Source organism: Lynx rufus, unplaced genomic scaffold (assembly GCF_022079265.1).
Source record: "Lynx rufus isolate CCGP_SWC_20201006 ecotype Redwood Valley unplaced genomic scaffold, mLynRuf1.p SCAF_23, whole genome shotgun sequence".
Classification (NCBI taxonomy): Eukaryota; Metazoa; Chordata; class Mammalia; order Carnivora; family Felidae; genus Lynx; species Lynx rufus.
Window position 1 is genome coordinate 3129609 of NW_025814838.1, and position 18786 is coordinate 3148394.

General features: G+C 56.5%; 1 protein-coding gene across 1 annotated transcript in view; it reads left to right on the forward strand.

Moving 5' to 3' along the window:
* The window catches only part of GTF3C1 (general transcription factor IIIC subunit 1), a 74882-nt gene that overhangs the window by 28114 nt on the left and 27982 nt on the right, over window positions 1-18786 (forward strand). Inside the window, exons 7-18 of the mRNA XM_047087124.1 lie at window positions 3712-3879; window positions 5699-5814; window positions 6878-7190; window positions 7775-7989; window positions 10353-10489; window positions 11548-11701; window positions 14195-14298; window positions 15053-15237; window positions 16693-16971; window positions 17217-17362; window positions 18077-18174; window positions 18672-18768. Coding sequence (XP_046943080.1) covers window positions 3712-3879; window positions 5699-5814; window positions 6878-7190; window positions 7775-7989; window positions 10353-10489; window positions 11548-11701; window positions 14195-14298; window positions 15053-15237; window positions 16693-16971; window positions 17217-17362; window positions 18077-18174; window positions 18672-18768 — 2012 coding nt within the window. The remainder of the gene's footprint in view (window positions 1-3711; window positions 3880-5698; window positions 5815-6877; window positions 7191-7774; window positions 7990-10352; window positions 10490-11547; window positions 11702-14194; window positions 14299-15052; window positions 15238-16692; window positions 16972-17216; window positions 17363-18076; window positions 18175-18671; window positions 18769-18786) is intronic.

Genomic DNA, 18786 nt, shown 5'->3' on the forward strand with positions numbered 1-18786 from the left:
AAGAAAGTCAGTGCAGTTGGGCTTCATGGCAGAGAAATGAGCTGTGCTTTGTGGGTTAGGTAGAGCTGCAGACCCCGTGGCCCGAAACCTCACCGACAGCCATATGCACGTGTCACGCCTGGCCTTCCAGAAGCATGCTGGGCCCCGTCTGAGATGCCCGAGCCGCCCCACCACTCAGGGTGTGCCAGAGACTCTCCCTGTATCATGGGGCTCACGGGGACCGGCAGCCTCGGCTTGTCGTGAATTCGTAACAGCCGTGACACAGGACTGGCCCTCAGCACAGGCTGGCTGGCCGTAGGGTTGACTGCTGTGTTCCAGCCTCTGCACAGACGTCCTCCCCAGTCATCCTTACACCAACACATGACGTACAGAATGCCAGCCTCTCATTTTGCTGAGCTTCACACGAAGAGCTACACTAAGTCCTTCCTCCCGAGTCCCGGACACGGGAGGTTGTAGGGCTGAGACGGGCCCACGGCTGCCCAACCCAGGAGCCCAGGTTCGCCCTGATGCTCCTCTGAAGGTCCGGCCGCCCTGGCTGGCAGCGGAGACGTCAGCGGGGCCCTTTGGAGCAGGCCATGACGGGACAGACATCAAGCGGCGTAGAAGCAGAGGTGAGCACAGGTGGCGACTTGATGCCGTGAGGAGCGGAGGCTGGGAAGGCTGAGCGGGGTTTTCCCTCTTCACCCTTCACCCTTGGAGAGCTGTCCTTCGTGTTGTTGTTTTAAAAAAAAAAAAAAAAAAAAAAACCTTAAAAATGTTGAGCGTGGAGCCCAATGCAGGGCTTGAACTCACCACCCCGAGATCAAGACCGGGGCTGAGAGCAAGGAGTCGGGTGCTTCAGCGACTGAGCCACCCGGCCGCCCTCCTCCTTCACCCTTTGGGTTCCCCGAGTGCGTAGTAGTGTTTCTCCTCCTCCACTTACGCCGATGTCGAGCGCTGCTCTGTGCGTCTTTTCTTGGCCGATGAACCTCGTGAGGAAGTTAGAACTGGATGGAAGGAATAACGCCAGGCTGTTGCTGAGATGTGCTGGCCTGCCCGAGTGCCGCATTGGACCGTCGCTCCCGCAGAAGCCAACGTCCCTGGCCCTGGGTCACCCGCCGTTCTTGGTCACGTGGGTGTCTTTGAATTAGGGGCCTTATGTTGCCCAAGGTTTGGGCCCCGGGCTCGGAAGGCAGACTGTCTGATAAATCCCGGTTCCTCCCTTGCTAAGGGGTGGGAGTTTGGGCGAATGCCTTAGCTCCAGCTGTTCTCAAGTGTGAAACGGAATGGTAGCAGCCACCTCCCACGGCCGTGATGAGGGCCAGCTCGTGTGACACGTGGAGAGCTTGTGTTGGCGTCTGAGGAACGGGAGCAGCTTTATCGGGAGCAGTAGGTCACTCTGGGCACCGTCTGAGGGGCGAGGTGGGGGTTGAGGGGGTTGGGAGTGGGCTTGGGGAGAGGTCGGGGGGAGGACCCAGTGGGGAGTGACTCCGTGGTTGGTGGGCTGGCCACAGGTGCCTCCATCTGCGGCCGCGAGAAGGAAACCCGCACGGAGCACCCAGTTCTGGTCACCTGAGCCTTGAAATAATTTTCAGCCATGCACATGGGCGCAAGGGTCCCCCTCGTCGCCATGGCTCCCCTCCTGGTTGTTTTAGGCTCCCGTCCTGGGAGGGAGAAGTGGAGGGGGAGGGCAGGGCAGGCACCCCGAGCCATGGGCAAAGCTGTGGGCAACAGGAGAACCTCGGAGGGCCTGGCAGGTGCGGAGGAAGCCGAGGCTTAAGGAAGCCATTGCTGTGATGTCATGTTTCTTCTGTTGAAAAGTCATGAACGGGGGATTTTCTGTCACTGTGAGGAGTGCAGGCCAATTAGCACGAGGCTAATGCCTGAGGACTTACCAGGCTGCCCTCACTTCTGTGTCCATTTGCCCCAGGCCTGCCCACCCCCCTGAAGGGTTCTGGTGGGTCCACCATGGCCAGACCCTCCTCTGAGGGTAAATCTGATGAATTCAAGGCCCTGAGACGCATTACTGTTTGTGAATGACACCTGTAGGCCACGTGCTGTGTCCCCTCATGATAATCCCCTGCCCCAGCTGGGGTGGTCGTACCTGACCTTGCTCCGAGGTCAGTCTGCAGTGCTCGGTGTGGGCATGCCACACCCCGCAGGAAGGCCCTCAGGGGCCTCAGCTCCTGCACAAGAGGCGCTGGGTGGCAGAGGCCAGCTTTATTGTCGCCCCTCCTTGCCCCAGTACCCAGGATTGTGCTCCTCGGTGGCCCAGTGGAGAAACCATCTGTAGCCCTGATGTGATAATTACTGCAGATTTGGTGACTGAAGACAGCATTTTCTTTATTATTTTAGTTTTTACTTCCATTTATTATTATTATTTTATAATTCTGGAGGTCTGAAATGGGTGTCCTTGGGCCACAGTTGTGATGTTGGCAGGGCTTTGTTCCTTCCAGAGGCGCTAGGCGAGAATCCATTTCCCGTGGCCATTTCCAGTTTCTAGAGGCCCCGTGCATTCCTTGGCCTCGCGCTCCCTTCCTCAGTCTTCAAAGCCAGCAGCCTAGCATCCCCCAGTCTCTCGCTCTGATCCTTCTGCCTCTCTCTTTAAGGACTCTGACACGGGACCCGCCCAGATTCTCCAGTATAAGCAGCTAACTGCGACCCCTGCAGCAAAAAGCCTTAACTCAGTCACACCTGCAAGTCCCTTTTGCCACCGAAGGGAACATATTCACAGGTTCCGGGTGTCAGGGCGTGGACATCCTCAAGGGGCCCTTATTCTGCCTCCACACTCCTGTGTCACAGGACGTCTTAGTGCTGGACCGTTTCTTCTGCTTTGGAGGCCTGTGACCCCTGAGTAACTTTGCACCTGTCGTTTACAAGCTCTGGGGAGCTTGGGCAAGTCGTGTAATCCTCTGAACCTCAGTTTCTCCATCTGTAAAATGCCTCCCAGGATTGTCAGGATCGAATGAGTGAGTTTGCACTAGCGAACTGTTAAGATGTTTTTGCTTTTCCCTGTACCTGTCTCTCGGTCCAGCCGTAGGCAACACTTGTTACATCGTGCTTCTGGGGGCGGCGTCTAGGCACACTGTGGTGGTGTGAGGGCAGGAGCTAGTGCACAGAGTGGTGGCTTGTCCGTGTGCTGCCACTTAGCCCCTCATCACTGTTTCTGTCACTCGGAAAAGCTAACTCATAACGAGTGCTGTGTGGACCTCTTCGTCCCAGCAGCTTTCGCCTCTTTCTATTTTCTTGGAATAAATTCCCACTCTTGGAGCAGTGTTCTCAGAGGCTGCTAGGACCCGTTTACGTGGCTGCCACACCTTACTGGCTGTGCGTGTCTGCTTTAAAAGGAAAAAAAACAGCTTTCATTCTTGAAGCAATACGGCTTGTGTGCCAGGGACCGTGCAGTTGCTGGACAGGCAGGCCCGCTTCCTCTTGTCACAGAGCAAACGCGACCAGGAGAGGGCTGTTACTGTTTCTTTAACAGCCTGACACAGTGCCTCATTATCCTCCTCATTTGCATGTCTTTGTTTCCTAATTATATTGAAAACAGAAAGCAGTCTTATGGAGGAAACTTTCAGGTCTCGTGCCCCAGGATGTGCAGTTTTAAATGTTCCCAACTTGATGCTGCATACAGCCTTTCTTGGGTCTCTGTCCCAGCGGGGCACCGCCACCCCCACCCCCGTCCCCAGCAGTGTTGTGCTCACTGGAAAACATGCCACGTTATGTTCCCAGGGACGGACGTCATGGTGCGCTGCCTCAGGCTGCTGAAGGAATTTAAACGGAAGGTCGAGGACGACCACGACCAGGACGACGATGAGGACGAGGAGGTCATCTCCAAGGGAGTACCCCCGGTGGACATCGTGTACGAGCGGGACATGCTCACGCAGACCTACGAACTCAGTAAGTCCCGTTCCCATGCCTGCTTGCGTGCGGCTCGAACCCCAGGAGTCGAGGGGTGTGTTGCCCACGTGTTGAGAGAGGGCTCTGCTGTGGAGCGTGTGAAGCGGCAGGGAGTCCTGGGGCTCCCTTGAAGGGTTAGGCTTTGGGTCCGATTGGAGCGTGAATCGTTGCTGTGTAGAGCATTAGCAAGGTCTCTGAGCCTCAGTTCCCATCTGTAAAATGGGGATGACGGTCACCCTAGCACGTGAATGAGGAGTAGAATTAAAACGCCGGCGTCGGGCCTGCTGTGTGGGAAGCGCTCAGGAAATGAGCAAAGATTTGAGGGCTACCTGCCATCTTCTCAAATTGGTCTGAGTTGCTGCAGTCTGGTGGCACCTCCCCCCCACTCCTCACCCTTTCCCTGGACCCCCTAAAATCCACGGAAGACAGCGGTAACCCAGAGCCGTAGATGGTGTGGCCGCACGTCCCGTGGGGAGGACATAGGAGAAGGTGCGGTGGCCACGGGACCAGCAGCTCATACGAAGCCACGTTGGCAAATCGGTACGGCCTTTTCAAGGGGACTTTTGGTCATTTTTATCAACTCTTAATATCACTCTGAATGGGTTCCTCAGAACACGGTTTGGGAAAAGCTGCCCTTAATCCTTCTGTGGCTTCTTTGAGCATGTTAGTAGTTCAACATGGGAACGCATCTTAGCCCCCTCTTTCCTGATGTTTATTTTCATGCACACACAACACAGCAAGAGCACCGTTATCCAGACGGCTTGTACCTGGCAGCGTGAGCTATGCGATGCAGCAGGAGATAGAGGGGCGCTGTTTCTGAACAGAGTTTTCCCACAAAGCCTGCCCTGTGGTTTGTGCACTTCACTGGGGGAGGGGGGTTCCCTGCCGCCACAACCCCTCCCCCCCCCCCCGCCCCCGCCTCCCAGGCTCTATCCTGGGATTCCCAGTCCAGAGCCGTTGAGTAGATTTATTTTTTATTTTTGTGTTTCCTATGTATGTATGTATGTATGTATGTATGAATGAGAGCATGAGCAAGGGAGAGGGGCAGAGGGAGGAGAGAGAGAGGGAGAGAGAGAGAGAAAGAGAAAGAGAGAGAGGGACCCAAGCAGGCTCCACACTCAGCCCAGAGCCCGATGCAGGGCTCAATCCCACGACCAGAGCCAAAAGCAAAAGTGAGACTCTCAACCGCCTGAGCCACACAGGCGCCCCCATTGAGTACACTTAAAAGGGCTTCTTAGAGGCAGCGACGGTCACAGCACCGAGCAGTGACAGCATGTAGCAGGGCAGGAGCTGACAAACTAGAGGGGGCAGATAGTGCAGCCCGGTTGTCTGCTGTCGCGTGCTGCAGGGCCCAACAGCGTCACCCCCTCCCTGGCCTGCTGGCGGGCGGCTGTCACGGACGGCACAGTAATCGGTATTCCTCGTGCCTCTGAGTCGGAGTCTGCGTCTGCCGACAGAGCCAGGGAGATGAAACGAGTTCTTAATTAAAAACCATTTTTTGAAAAAGGATCTTTTTCATTTGTCTGGAAAAGCTCCCCGCTGCCGGGCACAAGCAGGAACTGCCGGAGCTGAGGACGTCAGCGGCGGGCCACTGGCCACGTGCTGTCCTAACGCGGGGGAGCCCGGTGGCACTGAAACGTTAGCTGTTGGAAGTGGCTGGCGCTCAGAGGTGCCGGGGAGGCGAGGTCGAGAGGAGACACAGGGTTTATTCTGCCCGTGGGCTCTGCTGCGCTGACCGCTCTGTGCTGAACTGGGGTGGTGGGAGCGGACTGGCCTCGGGCGCGAGGCTGCGGTTCACACGTCCTGTCCTTCCCTGCAGTTGAGCGCAGAGGCACAAAAGGAATTTCCCAAGCTGAAATCCGAGCGGCTATGAACGTGGGAAAGCTGGAGGCGAGAATGCTGTGTCGTCTTCTTCAGAGATTTAAGGTTGTCAAGGTAACATCGTGAGCCATCCGCACGCTTCATTGTCTTCGGGCGTGCGCACGGTGTGACAGTGAGGGGCGACTCAGCCGGGCCGAGGACGCATCGCCTGCGTCTCTGCCACCAGGGGCTGCCCGGGGGCGTGGCGTGTCTCCCAACCCCCTGACTTGGTTTCTGTTGGCTTTCACTTGTTAAAAACCGGATGAACCTTCAGCACTGATAAGTCAGTAGAAGACGTGACCCCGTGGGGAGCACAGCCGCGCAGGGACTCCCAGGAAGCTGGCTAGCCCCCCACTGCCCTTTCAGACAGGGCGGGTGCTGTCCAGGGGCCCCAGCCCCCACTCAGGCCTCCCTCTCTCTTGTCACTCTCCTGGCTCCTGGGGACATACGTGTCTGCTGGTCCCCTTTTGGAATTCACACCTGCCCTCCAGGCCTTATCCTTCACTCTCTTCTTGCCAACAATGTGACCATTTTGTTGGAAGGCAGTCGAGCTCATGATTGCAGAGCATTTAGTATGGCCCTTGGCATGTGGTTGGCATGTAGAAGATGTTGCTTTTCCGGACGTTAAGGGCCCAGGAGAGCCCCTTTACCCCGTCCTGAAGATACGGGTGAGTGTGGGTTGGTGATGACCTCATCCTCCGTCCCAGAGGCAGGGACTGCATGGGGCTGGCGATCTCCAGTCTGTGACAGCGGTTCTGAGCCCTCAAATTCTGCGTAGCCAATGCTCACTGCTCGCTAACCATTTCCTGTGGGCCCAGTCTGGTGCCAGGCACCGGGGAGATGGGGAGGGCCAAGGTAGGGCCCCTCCCTCAAGGAGTTCACGGTTCCGTAGAGCAGACACACATTCAGGGCTGCGGTTTGAAAACCCATCTCCGACAGGCCTGTGGAAACGGCACCTGAGGGACGGCCAGACAGGCGGACGGCAACGGAGCATCAGCTGGGTGGACGTGGGGCCTGGGTGGTGACAGGGGAGGTGCGGGAAGGATCAGGAGATAGATACCGCAGCCCCCCACTCTCCCGTGTGCCCAAGTATGGCAGCACCCCCCAGATGCGATTCAACCCGTCTCCTCCCCACCAGGGTTTCATGGAGGACGAGGGCCGGCAGCGGACCACCAAGTACATCTCGTGCGTATTTGCAGAAGAGAGCGATCTCAGCCGGCAGTACAAGAGAGAGAAGGCCCGAAGCAAGCTGCTGACCACAGTGAGCTTGGCCTCGGTGCAGGAGGAGTCCCTCCTGCCCGAGGTGGAGGACAGCTTCCTCTCCGACTCAGACAGCGAAGAGGAGCGCGGCAGCAGCAGCAAGAGGAAAGGCAGAGTGTCCCAGGGCGACGGGAGAGCCTGCTTCGGCGCCGGTCTCGGGACCCAGCCTCATCACTCCACCCCAGCGAAGGGTACGGGGTGTTCTCGGGCCGCGGGGAGGGGCCTCGGTCTGAGCTGCTGCCAATCCTCCCTTGCTCCGGGGGTCTTCAGAGAACAGCCCGTTCACTTAGCACCTGAGGGCACCCTTGGTGCTGTCCTGACTGGGGACACGGTCACATGACCCTGTGTCTAGAGGAGATGGTCACGTGGTCTGTCCTCTGGCTGCTGGCAAGGCAGTTCTCCTTGGCAGATACTTGGTTTGTCTTGCGGTGTCTTTACCTTTCAAGGGATGGAATCCAGTAAACTTCCTCTGTCCCCTTCTCTCCAGTGATCTGAGGGCCCTCGAGTTTTTAGTTTAGTTACAGACTTCTTTAAACATGCGGAGGGTGGAGACGAAGACAAGCTTGCGAGTCTGGTATCCAGCTAAGCGCGGGGTGGTGGCGGGGGGTGGGGAGGGGCGGCACCGCTGCTCGCTGGGTCCTCCCCCCATCCTCAAACCAACCAGAAGGAATCGTTGGCCTGCGTGGGCCTTGTCTGGGCGAGCGTAAGTGCCCCTTTCTCCGTCCCTCCGTATGGCCACCGTTCATTCATGCCTCTCCCGCCCCCTCCACTGCAGGTGGCTGGAAAGTAAACCTCCACCCACTGAAGAAGCAGCTGCCCTCCTCCCTAGCGGTGGCCGAGGAGAAGGCCTGCCAGAGCTCTGCGGGCGGGGACAGCCTCCTGGACACCAGCGTCTCCTCGTATCCCGGCGCGCCCTTTGGCTCCCACTGCGTGGAGAGTAGCAGTGGCGACATGACCGTGATCGAAGAGGTCAGGCTTGAAAACCCGAAGGTGAGGGCTCACAGTGGGGATGCCTTTTGTCCAGCAGGGGCCTGTGGCGGGTGGACCTTGGCCTTCGTGGTCCGGTGTTTGAGAATCACAGCAGGGACACCTGCATGACTCAGTCCATTAAGCGTCCAGCTCTTGGTTTCAGCTCAGGTCATGATGTCATGGTTCATGGGATCGAGCCCCACATCAGCCTCTGTGCCGGCAGTGCAGAGCCTGCTTGGGATTCTCCATCTCTCTCTGTCTCTCTCTGCCCCTTCCTCACGCTCTCTTGCTCGCGCTCTCTCTGTTTCTCTCTCAAAAATAAATAAACAGACATTAAAAAAAAGAGTCACGGCAACAACAAAATCAGTAACGAAAAGCACTGCACGCTGAGTGCTCGCTTTGTGCCAGGCGGTGGGCTAGTCCTGCCCAGGAAGTAACACGGTGCTCGTTTATACACCGCCTTTTTGCCCAACCAGAAAGCACCCGCACCGCTGTTGACACGGTGTTTTAACCTCCAACGACTTGCTTTCTTCACGTAAAACTTATTTTGGAGGGAACGTTCGTTTAGATTAGTGGTTCCCACTCTTGGCGATTTGGGCCCCCGGGGGACGTCTGGCCGTGGCTGGCGGAGACGTATCCTAGAACCTGCAGGATAGCCCACAAGAGAGAATTGTCCAGCCCCAAATGTCAGCAGTGCCAGTGTTGAGAAGCCCTGCCTTCCGTGAAAGGCCAACGTCCTTTGCCATAAAAGGAAGCTAATTCTAAAATAGATAAAAAGAAAGCCAAAACTGCTTAGCGTGTGCTGGCCAAACACTGTTGTGTGCCAGCGTCAGAGATGCGATAGAACCCAATGCTTTTCATTCGCGTAATTAGAGGGATTAGAAAGGCAGTTGACACGGGCCCGCCGTTCTCATGATGCGATTCGGGGCACCTTGTGCCGTCCTTTGTCACTCGAACGTGCCTCAGATGCTTCCAGCGGCACCGCCTGGGCTCTGGGCTTCAGAAGCGCCCCGGCAGAGGACGGGGCCCCCAGCACAGTGCACAGCTGTGACCGGGCGGCCGTAGGGGCTGTTGCTGCTCTCTCTGAGGCCTCCGGACACCCCTGAGAGAGAAGCGTTGTCTCTGGGCTGGGACGAGACAGTGCAGGCCCCCCGGGATCAAGTGACTTGCACCAGCTCAGCAAATGACACAGCGAGGACTGGAAACCATGTGCGCGGGGCTCCCCCCGTGCTGCTCCCTTCCTGGTGTGGACACCTGTGCTTTGGTACCACCCCCGCGGCAGAAGCGATGGGGCGCAGGGTGCGAACGTTTTCCGTGGGTTGTTCTAGAACCTTTCAGCCCTTTCCGAGGCTCTGGGCGCCATAACTTCTCAAGTCCTGGTTGGGTCTGTGTCGAACCGAAGAAGCTGGGCCTGTCAGCAGGTGGATCCCAGCAGGTTCTGGAGGGTCTGTCTGCATTGCTCACACCCTCGCCCCTGCTGCGCCTTCTGATCCGGCTCACGTCTCTGGTAGCGTGCTCCTGCCGGGTCCCAGAATTCCTTCGCTTGCTGCCCAGCTCAGCTCTTTCTCTTCCTCCCAGAAATCTGTTCCCAGAGTAACGGCAGAATGCTGTCCTTTCTACATCCGTGCTGAGAAGAGGGCACGAGCGACGTATCTGGAGGGCCATTGGCAAAGCATGTTCTTCACCATGCTCTCCAGCGGCCCCACAGCACGTGGCCAGTTTACTCATAGGTCCCCTCCCCCCACCCCCAAAATGTTTGCTCTGCAGTGCAGGGGAGCACAAAGGTCTTTCTCCCGGGCCCCTTCTTGAATCTTGAGCCCTTTTGAGCCGGTCCCCCTTCAGGAAAGAACCGTTCCTCTCCCGAAGCCCCGGCACTCAGCCCGGGAAGTGATCTGGAGCCGGTGGTCCTGACAGCGGGACATTCTCGTTCCCCTGAAGCGTCTCTGCAAGTGAGGAGCGCATCCGGCAAAACAGGCCCCGGGCCACCACGGGGGTTCGTTTGCGCTGAGTGATCCGCAAGGAGTATGTTAGAGTCAGGATTTCCTTTCCCTTCAGGGACACTGGGGCTTCACAGATTTGATCCTAGGGCAGATGGCACAAGTTCAAGGAAGCTTTGGCAGGAATGGGAGACAGAACACGGATCTGTCTTCTCCCTTCGTCTGTCGTTGGGCACACATCCTGACTTACCTAGGGACAGCCTGGTCCCGGAAGCCTGCCTCTGCTTCCGTCCCATATTCCCAGAGAAACAAGCCCTCTTGACTTTCCTTCTTGAAACGTGGGCATAGAAATTCCCTCGTGAGGCAAAGCGCACCCACAGGAATGGCGTCTGGCCCCCTAACCTTGCCAAACCTGTTGTATGTTTGTCCTCTCGGTCCTCGCTCTAGGAGAGTGGCAGTTCCCAAAAGACGGGGAAGCACGGCCCGGGCCAAGACAAACCCCACGAAACCTACCGGCTGCTCAAACGCAGGAACCTGATCATAGAAGCTGTCACCAACCTACGCTTAATCGAGAGCTTGTTCACGTAAGGAGCTATCTGTCTGTCTGTCTGTCTGTCTTGCACTGACAGTAAAATCTCAGGCCAGCTCGTTGTCACAAGCCACAGAAATGACCGAGAGGCATTGGCGTCTTCTGCTCTATAGACTCTCGTGGCATCCCTGTCTGGTAGAAAGGATTCAGCATCTGTTCTAGTGGTTCGGAAAGTGTAGGCATTGCAGAACATTGAGACGCTAGATGGGGAGAGAGTGACTGAGCTAGAAGTGGAAGTTGGGGAGAGTTCCTCTCTCCTTGGAGGAGGGACTGAGATAACAGCATCAGCTTACGAACTTTTCTTAGGTCAGCATGGGGCCTTTTGTTCAAATGCAATCTTACATGGAAGCAAAAACAAAGAGACGCGGGTGGAACCTGTGTGTTTGCGGTGGCTCTGTTCACGGAGAGGCTCTGCACTCTGGTGGGGTCCTTTAACCCACCATCACCGCTGCCTCCTGGGCGGCATCTTCAGGCTTCTGAGGCACTCGGCGTCAAAGCCACTTGTTCTCTAGGGAATGGGGAGACCGTGTGCAGACACTGTGGCCTCGTCTGTGCAGTGAGGGGTTTGGCTGGGCGTCCGAATGTCCTTCCGGCCCTGCCATTTGATGATCGGTGGGTGAGCTAGAAACATCCCTGTAGTGACTCAGTAAGATGTCTGAGGAGAGGAATCAGAAAGAGCTGCGGACCTGAGAGTGTCGGCGACAGTACATTAGACAATCCTTCGGGCCTTAAATTAACCCAAAGACGGATGAAGACATCTCCGTCGTGGCGCTTAGTGTCCTTGCCGTCATCATCAGGTTCTGGTGAAAGGCTCAGAATGTGACGCTGCTGTGCTTGGCGGCTCGTCTTTAGCTAACTCATTTATCGCTAAAAGCGTTGACTGCAACGTGTCCAGAAGTCAGCCCTTCAATGGCGAAACCCCCCTCTGACTCTCCCCGAGTTTCTGCTGGTTACCACTAGGCAGGCTCTCAGCCTCCTGGGTTGAAAGGGGGTTGAAACAGATCTTCCTTGCTGAGATTGGGAATATTAACTTCTTATTTTGTGACGCCCCAGGATTCAGAAAATGATCATGGATCAGGAGAAGCAAGAAGGCGTGTCTACCAAGTGCTGTAAGAAGTCCATCGTCCGCTTGGTGCGGAACCTGTCCGAGGAAGGTCTCTTGAGACTGTACCGGACTACGGTTATTCAGGATGGAATCAAGAAGAAGGTACGCGTGGCTCTCCTGACGCCCACCGCGCCAGCCCCGTGCCGTTGGAAGTTTCCTTGACCGGCTTCTCTTGTGCCCATCAGATTTCACTTGTTCCTTTGCTGCCAGTAACTCAGAATTTCCCCCTGTGCCTCCCCATCTGGGTCACAGGGGCCGTGCCGATTTTCTGTGGAGGTTGGCCACTGAACAGGGGAATAACTTGCTTGGATCTCAGAGCAGCACACTCAGGCCTTAGAGCAGGTGTCCGGCCCGCAGCCCAGCCTTGAACGACAGGAAGGCAAGTAGGACTCCCTGGAGCTCAGCAGGGCAGTGCTGGCCGACATCGAGCCACATTTAGCAGGTGGACGTATAGCAGGTGGAAGGTTTAGACGAGGCAGCAAGAACAGTTTCCACCGAGATCCAAGGAGACGTCCCCGAGGAAGCGAATGCCGGGGCGGTTTGGCAGGGGAGCCATAGATCTTCTGTCTCAGTTTATCTGTTTCTGTAAGATTTAAAGTTTGGGGCCATTCCCATAGCAACCGTAGCTCAGCAGCCCTGCTCATACTCTAAGGCCTCCATTTTTCAGGGGCAGAGTAATTTGAGGTCGCCCTGCTGGGCACGGGACCATAGGAAAGCTGCTGTGGGGACAGTTACTTGCACTTGCCTGACCTTGTCTTCTGGCTACGTTTTAAACCTCTGCCTTAAGAAAGCTGTGCCTTAATGTTTTGTTTCCTTAATAAGCTGGCAAGGTCATTTCTGGCTTTTTTTACTTTATCTTACTTTTTTGAGACGTTCGAGGTTTGAAAAACACAGCGATATACAAAGTGACTTAAAGCGTTTCTGCCGTTCCAGGGTGGCAGCTTTCATCAGTTTTTATACCTGCCATCGGGGCCCCTTGGCCTTGCCTCCTCCTGCCCCCCGCCGGCCTGCCACTCCTTTCCTGGAGCGGGCAGGAGGTCCGTGTGCTGGTCTCTGTCATCGGAGCACAAAAGCCCCCACCCCTCAGCAGCAGCACTTGCGATTTCTGTGCATCGTCACAGAGCAGTTGCTTCAGATGCAGGCGTCCTGCTTGGGACAGTGATCGAGGACAAGAACACCCCCCACCCCCCCCACCCCCAGTCTGAGAGTGGAGAGGGGCGGCTCCCACAGGTGCCCACTGTGTCTCCGGCTCCCGTTCGGCCTAGTGTGGCATCCACCAGGCCGTGTGGAGGCAGGGGTGAGGGTTGAGGGCAGGGAAGCACCACCTCGAAAGCGAAGGCGCCGGCACAGGGGCCTCTGCCGCGGGGCACTGCCGGTGCTACCGTGCTGGCGGCCGTTTCCCGCTGGGACGAGCTGCCTCCAGAATAAGCTTAAGTAGCTCAGCAGCTCCTTCTCTGGTTCACCGAGCGCACGCCAGCGGCAGGCTGCCTTCCCATCCCCCGAAGGCACGTTGATCCCCCAGCGCACTCACACCCCTCTGCCCCGTGTGGCAGCGTCCGCTTCGGCCTTTGCTCCTGCATCCTGTACTGCCCGCTGGGCCTTCGGGGAGGTGGCCGGGCCATCCGGCTGTGGACAGTGGGGAGACAGGAATGCCTTGTATTTGCACCAGGCTTTTAAGGACACCGAGGTGTTACCTAACCACCTCTTTTGCGCCCCACAAAATCCCAGAAAAGTTGGCAGGGCATGGGGGAGGGGCCCCCATTTCACAAACGAGCCGCCCAGTCCCTGTGATCAGCCTCTCTCGGGGCATTCTTGGCCTTCTTGGCATGAAGCCTGATGGCCAGAGTCCCACGTTTAGAAGACCTTACCTTGCTCTCTCCTGCCGGTGGCAGAGACGGAGGAGAAGCCTGGCTCTCCGGGGCCCCTGGCCCCAGGGCCTGCCATCCTGCCCGGCCAACACACTCAACACCCCTCTGCTCCCCCAGGCCGTTCCCATTTGCCCTCCTAGACAGCACTCAGGAAATGGTAACCGCCCTAGCCGTTCAGCTCCAGTACCTTGGCAGAGGTAAAATAGCAAAAGCAGCTGTAAACCCTCTGCCAGTCGGTTTCCAAGTGCGCCTGGCAGGAGTCCCACGGTGGCACTCTCGGCGAGGGGAGATTAATGAAAGCTGCTTACCTTTTCCAGATGGGAGGCCTCAGGATTCACGAACAACTGTGGGAAATTCTCAGATAGCTGGAGGGGAGTGTCAGGAGCGGGCCACCAGGTAGCTGCGGAGGCCCCCGGGCCGGGACAGCCCCGCCAGGGGACTGCAGGGCGGGTCGCTCCGGCTCCAGGCCAGAAAGTCCTCACCTGAGCAGAGCGGCACGTCACTGATGGCAGAGCTCTCGCTCGATCGCTGGAGGAGGGATTTTGATGCCAGAAATTGTCATGGCAGACCGTTCAGCAACACCTTTTGCTCCGGGCTTACACGTGTCTCTTGGAAGTGTTAGTGAAAGCAGGCACAGCCAGTGTTCCGGCAAGGAACCGAGCCGTAGAGCTCCGTGTCCCCCGGCTCCCCCCCTGCCCTGTGGGACGCTGCTCCGCCCTCTCTGCAGGTGGACCTGGTCGTGCACCCATCCATGGACCAGAATGACCCGCTCGTGAGGAGTGCCATCGAGCAGGTGCGCTTCCGGATCTCCAACTCCAGCATGGCAAACAGGCAAGTCGCAGCGCCCCGCGGGAATTCACAGGGAAGCCGCCTGGGTCTCTGTGGCCTTCCTGGAGCAGCTTTCACGAGCACCCTTTATTCGCACTCGTGTGAGATCAACACACTCACGGGCTTAGGAGCAATTTCTTGACTTTTCAGAAAAAACAAAGTCCTCATTTCGTTCGTTCGACTCTGCCTCGCGGCATCGACAGAGCACTCCGAACCATAGGCCCTGTGTGTGCGAGGCTCGCTCAGTCCCCTAATGGCTCCAAATGAGTCCAGTGGCCTTTCTGAGGCCTTCTCTAATCTTGTGAAGTGTCTCGCGGACTGAGAAAACTCGGGGATGGGAGAAAATTCTTAGCCGGCTTTAACCTGGAGATGGCCGATGGGCAGGCAAAGGGCTCCGCGTGGATTGCGGACCTTGGCTCACGTACTTTGAACTGGCCGCTGATTGATTTCCCATCAAATCCGTTACCTCTGGCATTTCTGAAAGCGTCAGAGGACCCGGCACGTTGGGCCGCCTTTCTCAGAAGGCTGTCCTGGAGGTGGGGGCACACTCTGCAGGTCTCCACAGCCCTTGTCGTCCCCAAACATCTCGTGACCTGACACATTTTATTCATGCACAGCATCTGCTTGGCTCCTGCGGGCAGCCAAGGTTGAAACTCCAGGGCCAAGTGGCTTCATCTGATCTGCCAGGACAGACCCCGTCCTTTCTCCCAGCTCTTGGTCCTCCCAGCAGGGTATTGATCTTCTGTTTGAACTGCAGGGTTAAAGTGGTCCAGCCTCCAGCGCCTCAAGCAGAAGCTGAAGAAGAAAGTCCAGAAAAAGAGGGTCCGAGCGGATCAGGAGACTCTCAGCTGAATACTTCCTCCAAATCAGAAGCTGGACGGGTGAAAAAAACAGACGAGAAGATGGGCATCACCCAGCTGAAAAATTATCACCCTGTTGTAGGTAAAAAGCAGCTTCTCGTCGACGTCTGATGGTGTGTCGGTGGTTGGCGGTGGGCTGCATGACGGCGTTCGAGTCACTTGGTGTTCTGCAGTCTAGCACTCGGCTAGAGTCCGAGGAATCAGGTTTGCATGGCTAGCTGGGTCATGTGGGGCTGGCCACGTGACTTCTGCTGCCGTCAATACCCCCATCTGCAAAATGGGCATGGTCTCTGCCCAGTGGGCCTCACTTCTGAGTATGAGACTCAGATGAAACTGTGCTAGATCCTAGCGAGAGGAGTTAGGCACAAAGATTCATTCTGCTCCGCATCCTTGGGCTGGAATATGAACCACATAAACCACAGAAAACCTCCGTCCCTCCCGACCCCATAGACCTTCTGGTAGATCTAGTCACTGATGAGTTTGAACACTGTGTCATTTTCCCAGAGTCCGTTCTCCGACAGGGTTGCCTCCTCCCTCGGCCCCCGTCGAGCCGCCCTAGTGTGAAAGTGTGCGGGCCCAGTGCAGGCGGCCAGGTACGCGTCACTCTTCTCCCGGCTCATGGGGCACGGGCCGTGGCCCGGTGTGGGCGCAGCGCAGCAGACCTGAGATCCCGGGGCAGAAGACAGCGTGTGTGTGTGTGTGTGTGTGTGTGTGTGTGTGTGTGACCTCCCTCGGTGCGCCACATCACCGCAGGAGGCCTGCCTTTGCTCTGCGGGTCCCGGGGTGTTCCGTGGTTAGCAACCGCAGTCTGTGGGAGCCCAGGGCCGGGGCCAGTGCCAGGGCAGCAGATCGGCCCACACGCTGGCCACACAGAAGGCAGTGAGCATGCTGCTCGAGTGGGCACGGCGGTGGAGGAGGGCCTCTGCCCGCTCGCCCTTGCTCCCTGATCCTGTGGCTCCTTACTTTCTCTCCTGTCCTCTCTCCTTGGGAAAAGCCAAGGAGTACTTTATTTGTGTCAACAAAGAAACAGGATGCTTTCAAAGAACCCCGATGTGGGGTGTTTTGCACAGCCCTGTCAAGCCCAGGTCCCCGTGCGGAGGCCTGTCAGGCTCTGTGTGGCGGTATCCTCCTCTGTCACACTCTGGCTCGCTCACTGCACTCTCCTCCTTCCTTACTCCCCCCCTCATCCCCCCGGCCTCTGGCCCTCCACGGTATGTGCCGGGCACACGCTTACCTCCAGCACCTTGCGTTTGTCCCAGGGTGCACATCCCCAAGTCCCTGCGTGTCCCCCACCCCACCACCACCTTACTTGCCCTCTAGGTGGAATTCTAGCCCTCCTCCCACGTCCCCACTGGTTCTCTGCACCGGCCGTTTCCATCTGTCGTGTGACTTTAGGTATCTTGTTAATACCTAAAAAGTATTAGAAAGTAAGTTCTGTGAGAGTCCGAACAGCGCTCACTGTGAGTTTGAGTGGACTGAACTGAAGTGAATCTGGGAGTTTTCAAGCATTCCCTCCCCCCACCCCCTCTTGCCTCAGTTCCAGGACTTGGCCGTTCTCTAGGATTTCTGCCCAAAATGCCTCGCCTGCGGGTGGTACACATGTTTCTGTGGTACCTAATCTACGGGCACCCTGCCAGCCATGTGCGGACAAAGCTGGGCCTTGGCAGTGAAAGAAGAATGGGAAAGCAGGAGTCAGGCAGGATGGGAGTCCGGCCCTTCTCCAGAAATTACATGGAGACCTCCTCTGATGCCCTGCCCAAGGACAGCCTAGGGGGAACCTTCCTGGAGACTGAAGTGGAGCCCCCCACGGAGAAAGGTGAGCTGTTGCCCTCTGGAGGGGAGTCCTAATGGTTCCTCATCCTTCTCATCTGAGCTGGCTGAATCCCCACAGCGCCCCATCAAAGTAGAGTCATAATCTAGACTCTATGAACCCGTGGGCCTCCTGCCTGACAAGTAGGGGTTTGCCCGAGTTTGTGGTGAGAGGGAATCCGGACCTACCGGGATGATGTCGCCATCATGTCTGGCACCCTGCCTGCAGCACTGACTCTGATTCTCTCCTAGTGTATGTGGATGAAGCCTCATGGATGCGCTATGTCCCTCCCATCCCTGTCCATAAGGACTTTGGCTTCGGCTGGGCTCTCGTCAGTGACATTCTCCTCTGCCTGCCCCTTTCCATCTTCATTCAGATTGTGCAAGTCAGTTATAAGGTACTGATGACTCCCAGGGCTATTGTGGGGGCTGGTCCCTCAGCCTAGACCAGAGGACCTACACTCACCTGGTCAAGGGAAAAAGTACTTCCAGACTTGTGGTTGTCTGGATGGATGGATGGATGGAAGGAAGGAAGGAAGGAAGGATGGAAGGATGGATTGGATGGATGGATTGGATGGGTGGATGGTTGGGTGGATGGATGAGCGGGTGGAAGGAAGGTAGGAAGGGAGGGAGGCATGGAGGGAAGGGGGATAGATGGAGATGAGATGGATGGATGGAGAGATGGGATGGATGAATGGATAGATTAGATGAATGGGTGGGTAGATAGGCAGACAGGTAGGTGATGGAGAATGGATGGATGGACAGCTTGGATGGATGGATGGATGGATGGGTGGGTGGGTAGATAGACAGATAGATAGGATAAACAGGATGGTTGGATAGACATAGATAAATTATTGGCTGGATAGATGGATGGTTGCTTGGTGTGTCAAAGGAAATACTTGAAAGACTTAAAGTTAGATCTATTAGATATATCGAAAGAGACAAATAATTATGTTGTAGCAATATGCTTCTAGAAATTTGGTAAATACCAAAAAAGGAGAAAATAGGTTCAGAGAGACTGCTGCCCAGAAAGGAGTGGTGTGTGTTTTTTCACGGTTCTTGCAATTGACCCTGGCCTTGAGGGTAAGCTGATCTTGAAAATGACCTCTTAGGTAGACAACCTTGAGGAGTTTCTGAACGACCCTCTGAAGAAGCACACGCTGATCCGCTTTCTCCCCAGGCCCATCCGACAGCAGCTTCTGTACAAGAGGTAAGGTCCCTGAAAACGATGCAGGCTGGGTGACAGTCCCAGTTGGGCCCTTTGAAGTTAGGGTTCTGAATAATTGTTCACCAGGAACAGAAAAAGGTTCTGGGGGTTTTCAGAAAACTCGGGGTTTTCATTCATTCAGTGACCCTGTGAGCTTTCTGGATAAAGCACAGAGGCAGACGAAGTGGGGGCTGGAGAATTTTGTCACTTAATTTCAAGGTTCTTTTCAAGTAAAATCTGTTGATAAAGACTGTGAGGTTCGGAGTCGGTTTTTTTTCCTTTGGCTGATGTTACTTTCTCAATCAAAACCCCATGTCGGATCCACGCTCCGTTGCCCTGGTCGGGTGCCGGGAAGGGGCTTCCGGGTCTCTGCACAGGTCAGGCCCCATGAGGTAGAAGAGGGCGCCACGAGCGAGTCCCACGCCTTCGCCCGACGCGGACCCCCTGGCCACGGCCGAGTGTGCTGGCACCGGAACCCGCCGCTCCCCTCTGTTTTCCAGACGCTACATTTTCTCTGTGGTGGAGAACCTTCAGAGGCTGTGCCACATGGGGCTGCTGCAGTTCGGCCCCACAGAAAAGTTTCAGGACAAGGATCAGGTAACGTGTCCTGTGCCC